We start from the raw sequence: 17,447 nt of genomic DNA, 5'->3' as shown, positions 1-17,447 counted from the left end.
GGGCTTATGCTTCAAAAAGAAACTCCCAGCTGGCTCCAGAGGAGAAAATCCACTGAAAGAAGAAGTGAGAGAGAAGTGAGGACAGTGACATGTGAGAATTTGCGTCCAAAGCACTTTACTGTGGGTGTTGTACAGAGGGAAAGCAAAACCTCTGTTCTGTGTCCTTTGCTCTTCTGCATGACCAGTGTGTCAGTCCCTTCCAACCAGGGCAACTTTGCCATCCTGGCTTTACTGGAAGAGCTCTGGGCACAGCTTTTTGAGGGAGTGTTTCACAATTTGGCCTTTCTCTGCAGGCTCAGAGGTTGGCCATGGCCCATATCAGAGCCTGAACAAGGTGATCACGAGAGCTCTTGGCTCCTCCTACACTCACCTGAGTCTTCCTTCCCAACACCGAGTTGGGAAAGTGTTTTCCCAACATGTCTGGCTGAGGAATGGGGCTGTGATTGCCCTGGTCTGTTCCAAGAGATCCCCAGATTCTCATCTGTGTCTGTGACTTCGTCTCTTGATGTTTCCTGCTCAGAGCATGAAACATCCATTGGGTGGTATGTGGGGGGTGAGGGGTTCCTTAGGCCCAAGCATTTATTCTGTGTTGTTTTTGCTAGGAAAGGTGATACAGAGATGGACACTGTGTCTGGTACAAGCAGAAGTTTTCTTCAGGGAAAGAACAGTTTCTCTGCAGAGCGATTTTTGGTTTCCTCTTGGCAGGAGGGAAACTGAGGCAGGAAGGCTCCATCCCACAGTAAGTCCAGGTGGAGAAAGCCACAGTGCCGGCACGTGGAGAGCCCTGCAGCAACGACTTCATTGTGCTGCTGGCACCCTCTGACTGCCTGCAAAGCCAGAAGAGCTGCTGGCTCCTGGAAGGATGGGAAACCTCCCAAGATTCTTCGGAAAAGGGCGTTTTTGGTGCTCCAGGGAAAGGTTATCTCATCAGGCACTCGGTGACGTGGGAGGGACTGTCACATGCCACCGGCCACTCGGGACCCGTTTTCTCCTGGTAACCCTGTTTTTCCCTGTTCTCTGCTGTGTTTATACATGAGCCTCAGGGGGGAAATGGGAACAGGAGGAGATCAGGTGGGGCTGGAAATCGGGGTCATTCATAAGGAGCTGGGGCAGGAAGGGCAAAGTGCTGGGAAGGTTTTCTGATGGTCAGCAGAAAGGGACCCATGAGATGGGTACCTGGACCTGTTTGGGATGTGGGAGAAACTGGAAGTACATTGAATTTAATTTTAATTTTATTTAAATTATTTAGGGAAAAAAAAAAAAGTGCAGGATGAGGGAGACAACAGGGAGTTTGCTGGGGCAGAAGTGACATTCCTTGTAAGAAGAGACATGCTGTGCCATTCATCCCGGCAGGATGAACCTCAGAAAGTCTGGGTTTGCTGGAGGAGGCCAAACCAGAGGGAAAACCTGTGTGCTTCAGGTTGCTCTGGTTTTTAATGCCATCTCGTGGTCCGGGAAGGTTTTACAGAAGGATGTGTGGAGCATATTTCCTCGGCTAAGTAGAAAACTGCGGAGTTGGGCAGCTCCTGCTGTCCCTTCTCTGGCAGAATCACGAAATCTGCCTCTGGCCCTGTCACTGTGAATAGCTCTCATTCCTGGAGGATGATTTCCATCACCTTATCCCATGTCTATTTGGGAATTGCCATCCTGAATACCTCAAGGGAGCTGGGTTGTCTCATCCTATCTCATTTTAAGCTCTGAAGCCTGGAGCCCCTCTGCTCTGGAGACAGGCTGGGAGAGTTGGAGATGTTCACCTGGAGAAGAGAAGGATCCAGGGAGACCTCAGAGCCCCTTCCAGACCCTAAAGGGGCTCCAGGAGAGCTGGAGAGGGACTTGGGACAAGGCATGGAGGGACAGGACACAGGGAATGGCTTCCCACTGCCAGAGGGCAGGGTTAGATGGGATATTGGGAAGGAATTCCTGGCTGTGAGGGTGGTGAGGCCCTGGCACAGGTTTCCCAGAGGAACATTCCAGCACAGAAAGACAAAACACATTCAGAGCCCGAAATGCCAGGACTGTGGGCTCCGGGAATAAAGAGGAAGCTGAGCCCCATAAAACCATTACGTCCAAGGGGTTTGATCTTGTGTTGCTGCAAGCCTGGTTGCCCAACAGCAGCCCACGTGCTGTGGTGTTAGGCAGGAATCTCTTGCACAGCTTGCTCAACATCTGCAGCTGCAGGGATTTGAGGGAGTGCCTCCAGGCTGGCACGGGTAAGGCTTCCAGCTGGGAACAGATCTTCCCAGGGGATGCAGAAAAGTGAAGAGCAAACACCGTCCTGTCTCACTGTGGAGGTTTGGGAGAAGTTTTTGTGTGTTGTTCTCCTCTGTCTCACTGATACAGAAGAGTGTGGGGGTGACAAAACTTTTTTAGGTACTCAAATACACCAATCTCACTTGTATCTATAATAATTCCCAGTTTAGGGTGACAATCCCTGGGCGTTCAGAGAGACAGCAACAAATAAAAATTGATTTGATCATCTCAAGTGAAAAAAGAAAAAAAAAGTGGCAGCATCTCTCCCTGGAAGTCTCTGTTTGGAGAGAAGGATTGTGAAAGTTTGAGAGGGGAGCAGGTCCCCAGCGCAAGCACAAAGGTGCTAAAGACTTATAAATTATCTGTAAAGCATGAGGAATTCGCCATCTGAGGAGCAGCCTCCCGGGTTTACACTGCAATTACTCCGAGGGGAATGTGAGACCATCTCAAAACAGCCACATGGGGTTTTTGAGCCGGCTCCAGGTTTTTTTCCCATGGCTGATCTCCAAGGTGGCTCCACCCCTGCTGCCTTCCCAAGCACTTTCCAACCAGCCAAATCCTTCTGATAAATATAGCAGGAGGAAGGCAGCAGGTTTGGCTGGGGACGAGCGGAGGGAACTGGCTCTGAGACAGCTTCGTGCTCATTGCAAGAGTCACGTGTCCGTGTTCAAACCAAAACCAAGACCTAAGTGTAAAGTTATGCTGTCCTGGGACTTTGGAGAAGTCTTGGGGTTTGGAGAGGAAGTTGGCAGCTGGGTGTTTTTCTCAGCTGATGGGGTAACAAGTCAGCTGGATTGGAATGGGCTTTTTTTAGTTTTGAGGTGACTTTTCTCCCCAGGGAGCAGGGTGGCAGATGTCCCAACACACAGCTGTGGTGCACAGTCATGGAACCATGAATCATTTGAATGAACTTAGTGGAATGGAATGGAATGGAATGGAATGGAATGGAATGGAATGGAATGGAATGGAATGGGATAGGTTAGAATAGAATAGAATAGAATAGAATAGAATAGAATAGAATAGAATAGAATAGAATAGAATAGAATAGAATAGAATAGAATAGAATAGAATAGAATAGAATGTCACTATCTCCAGTTATGCCTGTGCTGAAAGAGTAGCTGTGATCTTCATTTCCCTTCTACCCACCATTATTCCTCAATATTCCTCTTCCAGGGTCTTTTATTTATCTTCCAAGGCCTCACTTGGCTGCAAGAAGTTCCTGGCATGGGGAAAGAGGTGGTGACTTCTGGCTGCAGCCTCCACTGTGCCAAGGCCCCTGGTCACATGCCTTGGATTGGACCTCAGGGTCTGAGGGCTGACAAAACACCATGGGCACTCCCAAGAGAGCGTTTTCCAAGCATCTGCAGCCTCTCCAAGGAATTGTACCTGGCAAACTCTATCTGCTGGTGCTTGCGAGGGCCACGAGCTCCTGAGACTGCCCCACTGAGGGTGGACATCACCCATGGAAGTCCCCACACAGCAGGCAGCTGTCCCATGGGATGGGCTGTGACACCAAGTGTCCCGTGTAAGGGGTAAGGGATAGCCCTGAGTCTTTCCAGCACCAGGCACAGCGAGGTCCTAACCCTGAACTGGCACTCACCCAAGGCAACAAACACCACAAAAAGAGGGGATCCTCTCCTGGGAATTGCTGTGACAGGGCTTGGCTCTCCCAGCATTGTCTCCCCACGGCCTTGAGCATCTCCCTCGCCGCCGTGGTGCTGAGCTGCACGTTCCGAGGTGAGCGAGGCTGAACAAACAATTGCCCCCCAGAACCACACTGGCGCCTGCTGGGGAAGCCCAGACTGGTGTTTGTGCCAGAAGACACACAAACATCTCGGCTGAACAGCCCTGACCTCCTCCTCCTTCACCCTTTTTCTGCTGATCTCTGCACCCCTGGGGTAACCCAGAGCAGAGATATTCTGGGAGTCATTTCCTCCCGACGCCGTTTCCTTCGGGGCGGGGTCAGCACCCTCTCCTGACGGGACCCCACGGGATGCCCGCAGTCCCCCGGGATGCTCGGGGCTATCTCTGGCAGGACATCGGCCAGAGGAGGAGGAGGAAGCCCTTGGACAGGAGCTGATGGTCCAGGAGCCGGGCAGGCTGGAGGGTGCTGAGCAAGGAAGAAAAACAGGAAAGCGGCGGCAGATAAGGAAAAGGACCTGGAAGAGGAATACCGAGGAGTAATGGAGGGTAAGAGGGAAATGAAGATCATGACAGGCGTCGTGCTGTGAGAGGAAGCTGCTGAAAGGAAAGCAGCCCAGAAATATCCTCCTCATTGTCCTGGGAAATGGGTCTCAGCCTCCCAGCACAGCGATGCTCAGCAGGTCTGTGTGCAGGGGTTGTCACACACCCACAGGGTCATACCTGGCTGGGAAGCTCCAAGAATAGCCTTGCTCGAAAATGGTGATTAGCCCGTTGTGAAGACTGCTAATTAATCTGTTAGTGGCCTGTTTCCCATTCTTGTGAGACCAAGCCTGGTGCATGCTGCCCCTAAAGAGGGACAATCCTGGGGACAGGGTCAGTCCTGGAGGCTGGATGGGTCTCTGAGCAGCCTGGGATAGTGGAAGGTGTCCCTGCCCATGGCAGGGCTTTAGAACCTGGTCATCTTTAAGGTCCCTCCCAACCCATTCCATGACTTTATGGTTCTATGATTCCCTGTTTCTATGATTCAGCCTGAGCCAGTCCCTTGGATCCTGCTGGGGTGAAACAAACGAGAGAGAGAGGGGCTCGTGTCCATATCCCAGGTGTGTCCTGCCTCAGGTTCCCTGTACAGGTGTTCTGCTGTTTAATCCTAATGTGGCAGAACACAACAACTGCATTTCCTGGCTGGTTCCTGCAGACACCACCACTTTCTGCTGATCCCTCATGCACTGATCAGTTCCAGTTCTCACCTTGGAGCAGGTCACACTTGTGGCACATGGAATTCTCATCATTACTCCAAGACACTGCCTTTCTTCTACATTTACATAGATAAAAACCCAATCCAGATCCATCCTGATCTCGGCCATAACCAGTGGAAGAACCCTTCCCAAAACACAGATGGGTGCAATGGAGGCACACCCAACCTGGTGTTTCTTCAGAATCATTTCTCTGACACCTCTTCCCTACAGGAGCCTGTTGGGAATGTCCTGATGGCCAAACTGTGCTCAGGGCTTGTTTAGGCTGTTGGGAATGTCCTGATGGCCAAACTGTGGCCAGGGCTTGTTTAACTCTGTGCTCACTGGTCAGTGTTAAAAGCAACAGGTGACTAATTTGAAAGTGCAGACAAATTTAATTCCTTTCTGGATGGGAAGGATTATCCCTGTCTTGCCAAGGTAACTTGCCAGCAGTGAGGGTCGGGTAGATGATAACCCTGGAAAGGAAGAGGTCAGTCCTTCAGATACAGCAGAGGTTGAGGAGACCTCCATGGTGCCGTGTACCCTGGGATGAGATGGGATGCAGAACACTCAACTCTGCTGCCAGACAAGGAGTGTGAGCAGAGGAGCCTGAGCAGAATCATCCCAGTGACTTGATCCAGGAGCCATCACTGACAGTGCTGGAGATGGAAACTGAAATTCCAGCCTCAGAGTCACAGCCATGAGCACACAGGGAACTTGACCAGGATGTGGCTGGTGACACATCCTGGACCTGAGATGGGATATGAGAAAGTGATGCCTGGGAGAACTGTGATACGAAACTACAAATATTTAGGGGGAAAAAAAAAAAAAAGGCTCAGTGAGTTGTTTGTGCGTGGGCTACAGAGAGGAGCAGCCCCTCTTTCCCTGTCCAACATAAAAAGAATGAAGTGAGATAAATATATTGAGTCCAGCTCCAGGATCATCAGCACAGGAGAGACATGGATCTGTTGGAGTGAGTCCAGTGGAGGCCAAGGAGATGCTCCAAGGGTTGGAGCCCCTCTGCTCTGAAGCCAGGCTGGGAGAGCTGGGAGTGCTCACTTGGAGAAGGACCCAGGGAGAACTCAGAGCCCCTTCCAAAGCCTAAAGGGGCTCCAGGAGAGCTGGAGAGGGACTTGGGACAAGGCATGGAGGGACAGAACACAGGGAATGGTTTCCCACTACCAGAGGGCAGGGTTAGATGGGATATTGGGAAGAAATTCTTCCCTGTGAGGGTGGTGAGGCCCTGGCACAGGTTGCCCAGAGAAGCTGTGGTTGCCCCTGGATCCCTGGAAGTGTCCAAGGCCAAGTTGGAGATGGGGCTTGGAGCAGCCTGGGATAGTGGAAGGTGTCCCTGCCCATGGCAGGGGGTGGAACTGGATGATCTTCAAGGTCCCTTCCCACCCAAACAATTCAGCCCTGAACAAACTGATTTGAACAGAACTTGACCTTGAACACTCCCAGGGATGGGACAGCCCCAGCAATCTGTTCCAGGGCCTCACCACCTGCATTGCAAAACCTTTTTCTTATATCTATAATTGACTCTTCTTTAGTTTAAAACCATCACCGATTGTCCTGTCACAGGAAGACCTTGTCCCCATCTGTTTTTGCACCACCTTCATCCACAAACCTCATTTCTTGGTCTAAGGCTGACGAGAGAGCCACTGCTGCAGATCATCCACAAGAAACCCACTCATCTCTGTCCCATGCCCAAGTTACAGAAGGTCTCTGCACATATTTTGGGATCCACTTTTGCCTCAGGATTGTCCTGGTGGCTGACAATGGCTGCTGGGATGACTTCCCTCTCTGAAGGCATTTTTGCAGGATTTCACCACGTGACTCTGGTGAGTGACAGGGCTGTTGTGGGGCCTGATAACTGGATTAGCTTGAGCCAGAATTGCTCCTGCCTACACTCAGCGGGACCTGGGATCATCCCCCACCATGTCAGCTCACAAAATCCAAAAGCCCCTTTTGCAGCCTGTGCTTAACCCACCACAGTCTGTCACCCCCCAGGGGACCCTGCTAAACCAACTGTGCTTGAAGAGCAGCATCTCCCAGCAGATAGCAGCTCCCAGAGCAGCATCTCCCAGCAGATAGCAGCTCCTGAGGGAACAGGCAGCCTGGGAGCAGAGATGCTGATGGTGAAACCTCCCATTAATCACAGGAGCACAGCCACCACCTCCTCATCCCAGCTACCAGAACTAATCACAGCCTCGAGTAGACAAAACATCCACATTTTTCCCCTCCCAAGTGCTTTTCCTCCATGTGCTCTGTGTCAGGAGTTGTCTGGTGCTCAGATAGGGCTGCCCCTGGGCCGTGGATCACATATTGAAGGATTGTGTTGTCATCCAGCCTCATCCTTGGGAACATCAGCCCAGAGAATCCATAAGGCAAATCCTTAATTGTTCATGGTGCAGAGGGTCCATTGTGCATATCCTAACAGGCAAATCCATAACTGTCCTCCTTGGGGAGATAAAGCTGTTCCCATGCTAGCAAGGGGGAACCTCAGCTTCACCTTTGCTTCCAGAGCTGGTTCCTTTGGGCAATCACCTCCCCATGGTCTCAAGACAGCACTGCCAGACTCCTCACCTTGAAGTAACACCAGGGCAGCAGCAGCATCCTGGAGGGAGGGATTCTTTAATTTCTGTGTTTTTCATCCCAGCAACTGTGTTTCATTTGGAGTGGCTGCTATGGGCCAAGCAGACAGCCAGAGCTCTGGGAGAAAAGGGGTTAATGGCAAACTTGGAATGTGCATGAACTTGGTGATTTCCAGAGCAAATGCATGGAACTTTTGAAATTAGGAAGAAATTCTTAACTATAGGGGTGAGGAGGTTGCTCAGGGGAGTTTTGTGGACTCCCTATCCTTGGAAGTGTCCAAGGCCAGGCTGGATGGGGCTTGGAGCAATCTGGGACAGTGGAAGGTTCCTTCCCCTGCCCATGGTAGGGGATGGAATGTGATGGTCTTCCCGGTCCCTTCTAAACCAGAGCATTCTTTGATTTTGTGAAATCACATCTGTATTTTTAGTTTGTCCTGCAGACCTCACTGGGACTTGTTGCCCTTGCAGGTGCTGCCAGCTCCACATCTCTATCACTGAGTTTTGTAGTTCCCTAAAACCTTCCCATCACCCAGCTGCAGGTTTGGTTTTATTCCCACAGCTCCTTCAGCACAAACTTTGCTCTTTCTTGGTGCCTCAGGACTGTAGCATCAGGTCCTCCAGGCTGGGGATGGACTCCTAGTCTTAAAGAAACATTCCCTACTTCTGCTCCCTCCATCTCCTCCAGATGAAGTCTGGGAAGGGCAGGCTTCAGGTTCTACTCTACAAACCTGGATTGTAGACCCAGAGCTTGAGAAAGGTGGCAGCAGCAGAAACCCAGAGAGATGCAGCACCCGGTTCACAACCACAGATGCAGTGCTGGGGTCCCAGTAGCTCTGTTGTGGTCTGACACAGCCGAGATATTTTCCACATGAATGTCTTTCCTGCTGGCTGGAGCTTCCCCCTTCCCTGGGAAGGATCTGCCTGACACCAAGGAGGGGTCAGACTCCTTGGGGTCCTGCTAGCCCAGCCAACATCCTTGCAGGAGCTCTCCTCATTTGTACATACACCCATATGAATTAAGAGACGTGTTTGCAGGAAGGGTATTTTCGGATCTCACCCAAGGAATTTAGGACTGGCTCTACTGGGTCGCGAGGCCTTGGGTCTGGCACCACTGCTTTGACAACACATTGCCCCAAAACCCTCTTTTCCCTCTCCTCCTTTCATGGATGTGAGGTCATGGGGTGGGTGGAGGATGGGCTGGGTGGGCATTCATACCCATGCACCTCCCCTCCTTCCCTCCTCCTCCTCCTCCTCCCCCTCCCCATCACCCTCCCTAACCCCTTCCACTCTTCTCAGCCATGATAAGCTCGCCGATGGATGGAAAAAATGTTGTCACACATATCTCACTTCCAGTGTGTGGGAGTCGCTGATAACGCTGCAAAGATCTGGACAATAAAGACTCCTGACAGCTTTCGTGTCCGTCCCCAGCACGGGGGGATAGTCCTGGAAGAAGACCTGAGTGCTTGTGGGATTTGGGGAAGGAAGCTGTGGTCCTGGGGAGGAGGCTGGAGAGGGGAAAGGGCTCATCCACCCTCCTCATTTGGGGTGCAATGCCGTTCCCCTGCACATTCCCCAAATTCCATCCTGCCGTGGGGGATCTCCAAGCTGAGAGCCACGAGATTTTGGCTTCAGGTGGCTTTGCTGTTGTGCTGGGGAGAAGCCCAGCAGCTGCTGACCACGGTGTTTGTTTTGGAGCTCCCCCATCAGCCAGTGCTCCCTCGGCAGGGAGAGGGGGCTGTGCTGCTGCAGCGCTGCCGTTCTTCCATGTGGAGCTGCTGAAAGAGCCCAGAGCAGCTCACCAGAAGGGTGAGGTCATTTATTTATGCCTAGAGAAAATGTGTACTTTATTACACAGCTTCTGACATGCTGGAGCTGAGCCACTGCCAGGTTTTGGTGCTGATGTGGAGAGCCAAGGTCAGCATGGGTCAGCGCCGGGTCTGCCTTTCTTCCCAGTCCCCTTGTTGGGATGTACAAACAGGGCACCAATTTATTCGTGGAAAAAAAAAGTGCTGGGGTTAGGCTGGCAGGGTTTCATTTGACACAGAATCACACGATCATTTAGGCTGGAAAGGAATTCCAAGATCATGGAGTCCAACCTGTGACCGATCCCCGACTGTCACCAGCCCAGAGGACTGAGTGCCACCATGTCTAGTCATTTCTTAGATATCTCCAGGGATGGGGACTCCACATAGGAGTCTGTCACAACATGGGGAAAGGACTTAAACTGAAACTTAAACTGAACCATACAGAAATTAATCTTAGTGTTAACAGAATACTAAAATATAACTTAACTCAGACCTAAATATAGTAAATGACTCCAATTAAAAACCCACTTCTATTTTACTCCCCATTGTGATAGTAAGTCTTTTCCCCATACTGTGATAACCTTTCCCCATATTGTGATAGGGCAGCCCCTTCCAACCCTGACCACCCTTTCCATGGAGAAATTCCTCCTGGTGTCCAGCCCGAACCTCCCCTGGCACAGCTTGAGGCCATTCCCTCTGATTTTATAGCACTCCTAGTTTTTCAGTATCTATTTTCTCACTCTAGTTACAATGACTGCAAATGACTTTTGCAGAAAACCTTATTTCTTCCAAGCAAAAGAAAATCAATTTTATAAATTTTCCAGCTGGAAGGAGACCTAGCAGTCGTTTAGATTTCTGTTCCAATCCTCAGAAGCTGTAGATGCTCTCCCCAAAATCTCCCTTTCCCTCCAGAGCACTGGTCTCCAAAGTGATCATGATGATCCATTAGAATGAGGGGAAAATATTCTTTCTAACATTAATAAATAATGCAAAATTAAATTTATTTTAAGACTATTGCTGTAGGGAACTGTTTCTCTCCTTGGACTCCCATGTCCCACAGGACCTTTCCCTTCTGAGGGCTGTGTTGTAGGAGATAAGAAGTCCAGTTTTCCCTGGATTTAGCCAAAAATATTTCCCACTTTTCTGATCAAGCCATCTTTCTGGGGGAAAGAAGAAAAGAGGGAGTGGTGTTAGTGTTTTCTCTGTTTTACAAAGAATGAAGGGTTTCCATTCCACCTTGGAGAAAGCTGCCAAAGAAGAGGACACAACGGTCCATCCCAAAACTATTTCCTCGGTAAATTTGTACCCAGCTCTGCCTGAGGGCACTGCAGACCCTGAGCTTTGGGTATGGGACAAATTAATTTATCTCCATCCATCTCCCCTGACCTTCTCCTTTGGTGGCAAGGGGCATCTTCTAACTTTTTCCAGACGGATTTTCCAGGTTGTCTGCCTGGGATACGAGAGGTTAAACCCTCCCAGGAGCAGATCTGGGTGACAGCATCGCCCTTGCCTCGGCCGGGCTTTGGCACGGAGGCGCTTTCCCCTTCTCCGGCGTCTGATAGCCGGCTCCATCCTGCTGGGAGCGATTTCCCTGCTGCCAGCGAGCTCACACACACACACACAGACACATCCCTGTGCACACCCGGGCGTGCACGCCTCTCACGGGGCTCACATTCGGGGCCTCCCCACCTCCTTTCCCTCCGGCATCCCGGCCCCGGGATGTCATCCTGCCCCTGATAAGGCGCAGGGGCGGCTGCCAGAGGAAGGCTCCCGGTTGCTCCCGGCGCCAGGCTGGGTAGAGGCAGACGTGTCTGACCCTGGATCCTCCGAAGGGCCAAAAACAGATGACATCACTCCCTCATCGTGTCCAGCCTCCCCCCAGAATCCCTATCAGCCCCACGGAGAGGCTGTGCTTGGAGGGGCGAGGAGGAAGAGGGAAGGCAAGGGGGAGGAGGCCAGGGAACAGGAGGGAAGGCAAAGCCTGGAGCTGGAAGTTGGTTACTTTGGCAGAAAGACAAAGTTCTGCAAAACCTCACTGGCCAGACTTCAAAAAGGTGGAAAAACTGGAGGCTCAGTTTCTGGCAGGTCCTGTTATCAAGGGGAGCCTTATCTTTCGATGGGTCTGGTGGCTCATGCGAGCCGCAGTGGCTGCTAACCTCTGGCTGAGCCTTTCCGAGGTCCCTGAGGAGTCAGACTGTCACTCAATGGAGAGAAGAAGCATCCAGGAGAGGGGTCTGCGTGGAGGCATTGTCACCGTGTTTGCAGCCTGCAGAGCCACTGTAGCAAGGATGGGATATCCCAGCATGGAGCCCAGTAGTCCCTCACTGCTTCAATTCATGGTGGCAGGAGGAGTGAAGTGACCTTTCCCTGCCCACAGTCCAGCCAGAGATGGGTCAGATCTCCACTGGGTGTCAGCTGACACAGTTGGGTCACTGGTTTTACTGGTTTCCTCCAGGGCAAGACTGGTACCTCTGGGATGAACAGCAGAGTGGGTTTAGGTTGAAGCCAGGTGTGTAGCTGCAGGTTTTGGGGTGGGAATTTTGCCCACTTCATTTATTCCATGTTCTAAGTACCCCACTGGGTGTTTTCCCAATGATAGATCTTCCAGCTTTTCTCTTGAGGAGATTTTCATATCCTTTCAAGCTATCTCTCTACTCACAGCTCCAAGACATCTCTATTCCTGCTTGCCTACACCACGTCCTTTCCACCTCACCACCTCCAAGGTGAGGATTTGCTTTGGGAGTCCTGCTCCAGAGCACACCACGGTGGGCAATTCCCCTTCCTTCAGTAAACAACACTCCATAGCCAACAACTCTCACTCCCTGGTGAGGAGCTGCTGGAAGTGAACTTGGCCTTGGCTCATTCCCACTCATAATTCTACTCAATAAATCAGCAGGACAAGAGAAAGTTATACCCCTCAGGTGACACTGGGATCGAGTTTGGCATAACTTGCACTATGGAAGTAAGATTTTGCCTGGGAATTGCTCAGTGCAGGAGCAGGGCAGATGCAGAACCCACCACACTCCCTGTGAGACTGGGTGAATTGTTTGAATTGTTTTCCCCATGGGGATTTCTCAGCCTTACCCACCTTTACCTCCTTACAGAGGTGGATCACAGAATCATGGAATGGTTTGGGTTGGAAGGAAGCTTTAAGGGTCATCTAGTCCAGCACTTCTGTAATGAGCAGGAACATCTTCAAGGAGATCAGATTGGATAACCTGAGTTATAACCAGTTATTACCTGAGTTTTAATGCAGAAGTTGTGTGAGTTCCCTTATAACCTGAACCCATCCAGGTTCACCTTATTGCTACGGGAGAGGAAGAGGAACTTCTGGAGGGAAAATCATACCTGTGTCTTGGATCTATCCCCTTGAAGAGGATGAATCCTGCCATGGCCTCCTCTGAACAGAGATAGAAGTTGAGGTTGTTAAAGGCAGTGACTGAGACAGAGGTGGAGGAATGGGTTCAAAGAGAACCCATAATTGCTCGGACCAGCCCAGCAGATCCCTCTCTTTCTGCCACTCTGGCAGGGCACCCCTTGCTCCTATACCACATCTGCCACCTTTGTGCAGATGGTTTGGACCCCCCAGTGCACCTCCAGCACCGTCTGCCTCCAAGAGTCAGGCAGAGGTGATCCATCTGAGAGGGAAGCAGGGCTGCACTCCGGACCCAGCAGGACATAGAAAACCGAGAGGTTTATTATTGGTGGCGGACAAACCGAGCTACAAGTGGAGACACGGAGGTGTCTGAGGGCAGGTTCTGTGTACAGTTCTGGCTGCAGGATCACTGGGCTGGCTCTCCTGGGGCTGTCACACCACCCTGGTGTGGCCACTGTCACCGGCAGCAGCGCTGGCGGCCGTTGCTGCAGTTCCCTTCCCAGCGCTCCATGTGGAAGCAGAGCCTCCGGCAGCGGCCACGGTTGCTCCTGCACTGCTGGCTGTCTGAAAGGCCTCTGGTTCCTGGGGAAAGAGGACAGGAGACCTGGTTAGAAAGGCCGGAACCTACTACTCAGAGCCCCAAAAGCTACTGGGAACTTCACTGGTGTTGGTGGCTGAGCGATGGGATGTTCTCAGTTGGTGACGGGGAAATTCGTGGTTCCATGGTGAGAATCAGGTGTGCTTGGGAGGAGGTTCTCCATCCAGCAAGCACCGGGAGTCTCCTAATGACTGGCCTCGGTGAGACAGCCAGGTTTGGGATGGCCATGTTAGGTTAGATGATTTAGGTGAGTTTGGACAGCATCAAAACACAGAGAAGTGCCTTTTGGAACAGGTGTTTCACCTATTGCTTTGTTTGGAGACTTTTTGGCTTCTTGGTGTTTTGGGGTTTTTGTTTGCTTGGATTTTTCAAATCTTTTGCTGTTTTGATTAAAAGGGCATGTGCTACTTCTCTTAAGACACAGCAGAAACACCAAGTTTGGGGGTTCTAGAGGGTTCACCACCAGTGGAGTGAGCAAACCCTTCTCTCTCCCTTCATTGTCCCCAGGACTTCAGTTAAATAAATGACAGCATAAACAGGCTAAGCAAGTAAATCTCTTCTTGGTTATCAGGTTTGCCCTCTGCAAACGTGATATCACCAAAGTCCTGCTAACATCCTAGTGACCTTACACCTAAATGAAACCTGAATCTCTGATGTATACAAGCAGCCAGTGAAAATGCCAAGCCAAGGAATATTTTTCTATCAAACCAGAATCCCAGAAGAAAACAAACAAACAAATAAAAGGTAAATTATCTGCCTTTCCCCTTGTTTTTTCCCCCTGAAAGATGATTTTGATTTTATAGAATCAAAGATACAGAGAATGGTTATAGTTGGAATGGACATTAAAGACCATCGACTTCCAACCTTCTGCCATGGGCAGGGATACCTTCCACCATCCCAGGTTGATCCAAGCCCCACCCAATGTGGCCTTGAACATTTCCAGGGATGGAGAGTCCACAGCCTTTTTTGCCAGCCTGTGCCAGGGCCTCACTACCCTCACAGACAAGAATTCCTTCCTAATATCTAATTTACACTTACCCTCTTTCAGCTTAAGACCATTCCCCCTTGTCCTATCCCTCCAGGCCCTTGTCCCAGGCCCCTTTCCAGCTCTCCTGGAGCCCCTTTAGGCACTGGAAGGAGCTCTGAGGTCTCCCTGGATCCTTCTCTTTTCCAGGTGAGCACCCCCAGCTCTCCCAGCCTGGCTCCAGAGTAAAGGGGCTCCAGCCCTTGGAGCATCTCCGTGGCTTCCTCTGGACCTGCTCCATCAACTTCTGATGCTGGGGATCCCAAAGCTGGAGGCAGCTCTGCAAGTGGGATCTTACCAGAGCAGATCAGAAGGCAAAAAAATCACCTCCCTCAAACCTTCTGGTCACACTTGCAGCTTCCTGCATTTGCCACATCTGTATTCCACTCATGGAGAATTTAATGGGATTCTCCTTGTTTTGTGGAGGATGAGGCTTTTATCCTGGTCAGGAGCAAAGCTGAGGCTCCTGGCTTAGGCTCAGCATTTCTGGATGAGTTTTGAGGGCGCAGAGAGGAAGGGATGCACAACCTATGAACTCAGGACAGCTGCATCCAGGAGCTTCATGGGGACCATCTCAGGAGAATTTTTTTCCTTGGAAGCATGAGTTAGGTCAGCCTTCACTTGAGAGCCCTGCCTTGTCCTCTTCTAACTCAGAGTAGGAATCTGCCTTTTCTCTCTCCACAGTCCTGCAGGAACCCCTGTGGGAATTTTATCCTTACCCGGAGCGCCCTGGAGGAGGAGAATGACAACGACTGCAAAGAGCAGCTGGAGAACCCGCATGGCTCGGCGGGGGTGGTGGTTCCACCCCGAGGAGGAGTGAAGGGCCCAAAAGAGAGGAAGAAGAGGGAATTCCTGGATTTATAGTGGCCAGGGGGGTTGTGCAATTCTCTTGGAGTGGAGGGAACTTTGTCAACCTCAGGTGCATTTCAACACGACAGCAAACAGTTGCACAGGGTGTGCCTGCTCTCAGTCACATTGTGTTACAAACAAAAAGGATAAAGGGGAAATAAAGGGAAAAAAAATAGAAGGAAAGAGACCAAAAACGGGGGAAAAATCAGGGTTTTGTTGGCAATTACACTGAGCTCTGGGGAGTCTGCTACTGCTTGCTGCTGGAGACAGGATGTTGGGACTGACCCAGTCTGGCTCTGTGTTTGTAGGCTCGAGCATGTGATGTTAAAATCCAATACAAGTGTTTGCAGTAACAGAGTTCTGGGTTTTGGTTTGTTTATTTTTTTTTAATTTCCTACTCTCACTCTGTGTTTAGCAATGACACGGTCGAGTGTGAAAAAATCCAATCTCCTCCTCAGCGCTCCCCAACACACAAAGCTGGCTTGAAAATAACGGGATCCTTAAAAAAAATCATGGGTCTGCTTCAATTTCCCAACTTCCAGGCTGCAGACAGGATGCTTGCCAAGGCTTTGTTTACAGCTGTCAAGAATAAACGGCAATTTAATATTTTATTAATTTATGTCCTTGTTCAATGGGAAAGCTGGGATACCTCCCTGCAATATTGAGTGGTGTTAGGAAAGCTGGTGGATTACAGCTCTCCCAGGGATCCTGGCAGGCTTTCAGCTTTGTACCAGTTCTCCAGGTTAGTTCCAGGAAATCAGTAGAGGTGAGACCTGCGTTTTAACTTGGGAAAACAACACAAAGCAAACACCGGGCAGGAATGTCCCCCAGCCAACAACAAATGGAGGAAGATGAAATAGAAACTTTATAAAAGTCTTTTTTACAGTGATGATGCAGCGGAGGCCATCACCAAGTCTTCCCTTTTCCCTTCAGAAGTCACTTCGATGGATTTTTCTTTGCAGGCTGGGTGCCAGGGAGGGCAAAAATGCAAACCCCATGTCCTTCAGGCTGCTTAAACAGAACCAGGATCACCTTCATCAAACAGTGCAGATAAAGGGGCCTTCACCAGTCAGACTTTGGAGTTGGGGACACTGAGCTCTTGACCAGGGCATCCTGCAAACAAGTCACAGTCTGGGAAGGGAGAAGGATCTGGAAACCCACCTGGGGGACAGCTGGATGCAAGGATGTGTGTGAGCCTCTGGGAAAGGATTGGTGCTCAGCCTATCTGCTGGCGTTTCTTGGGTGGAAGACAATAACTCACCCTATGCCTCTGAGGATTGGCATCTCCAATGTGAGAGACAGTGCAGTGGGATTTTGTGGAATTATGGAATCATAGAATGGTTTGAAACCACTACAGGTTGGAAGGGACATTAGAGATCATCCAGTCCAACCCCCTGCCATGGGCAGGGACACCTTCCACTGTCCCAGGTTGCTCCAAGCCCCATCCAACCTGGCCTTGGACACTTCCAGGAATCCAGGGGCAGCCACAGCTTCTCTGGCTACCTTGTGCCAGGGTCTCCCCACCCTCACAGGGAAGAACTTCCAAAGCAAAGAATTTGGGCAGAGTTTATCCAGCAGAAAGGAGATGGCAGCTCTTGAGCTACAGTCCAAGCAGGCAGGAGAGTGTGGATGCTCCTGTGGGTGTCCCGCTCTGAGTGTGTGACCTGAAGAGTCTGAACATGTGTGTGCAGATGGCTTGGTGTTCTCCAGAGAGGATGTGGAGCACAGAGCCAGGGTACCACGTGGCCATGGTGTTCCCAATGACGGATGGCGAAATTCCAGCTGTTTGTCTCCAGCTCAGCTGCTCTCCCGTGGTGGGAGCAGCACCGCTGCATAGGGTGATTTGTGCCTGGAGCTGTTTGGATGCTGCAGGCTCTGTGGGGACCAGGCTGCATCCTCCACACCACCAAAAACCCCTGCTCTGCAGCTGTGGTACACAGGTTGGGTTGCAGAAGGTGCCTTGGGAAAGAAATCCAGGACTATACATTACCAACATAAACCAGATTTCCTCCAGAAATCGAGGCAGGAAATCTCTGTCCCTTGGGCCACTGCTTGTCCAACAGCTGGTCTGGCTC

At 50.9% G+C, this 17,447-nt stretch overlaps 1 protein-coding gene across 1 annotated transcript; it reads right to left on the bottom strand.

Annotated features, from left to right (window-relative positions):
* Positions 1-13,206: 13,206 nt before the first annotated feature.
* On the bottom strand, positions 13,207-15,323 carry LOC136287905 (gallinacin-13-like). The gene is made up of 2 exons (XM_066180596.1): positions 15,243-15,323; positions 13,207-13,483 (listed from the first exon to the last, which is right to left on the bottom strand). Exons 1-2 carry the CDS (start codon positions 15,301-15,303, stop codon positions 13,359-13,361), a joined length of 186 nt encoding a protein of 61 aa, XP_066036693.1. The 5' UTR covers positions 15,304-15,323; the 3' UTR covers positions 13,207-13,358.
* Between the last annotated feature and the right edge of the window lie 2,124 nt (positions 15,324-17,447).

This window comes from Chamaea fasciata, unplaced genomic scaffold (assembly GCF_029207755.1).
Source record: "Chamaea fasciata isolate MVZ Bird 193981 ecotype frontalis unplaced genomic scaffold, bChaFas1.0.hap1 SCAF_3, whole genome shotgun sequence".
Taxonomy (NCBI): domain Eukaryota; kingdom Metazoa; phylum Chordata; class Aves; order Passeriformes; family Sylviidae; genus Chamaea; species Chamaea fasciata.
The sequence above is the reverse complement of the archived record's forward strand: the minus strand, read 5'-3'. Positions and strand labels throughout refer to the sequence as shown.

Excerpts from the sequence above, each read along its gene's own strand:
- LOC136287905 (XM_066180596.1), bottom strand. The coding sequence starts at position 15,303 with ATGCGGGTTCTCCAGCTGCTCTTTGCAGTCGTTGTCATTCTCCTCCTC. Across the intron at positions 13,484-15,242 it reads CCTCCTCCAGGGCGCTCCGG|GAACCAGAGGCCTTTCAGAC; the intron begins GTAAGGATAAAA and ends CTCTTTCCCCAG.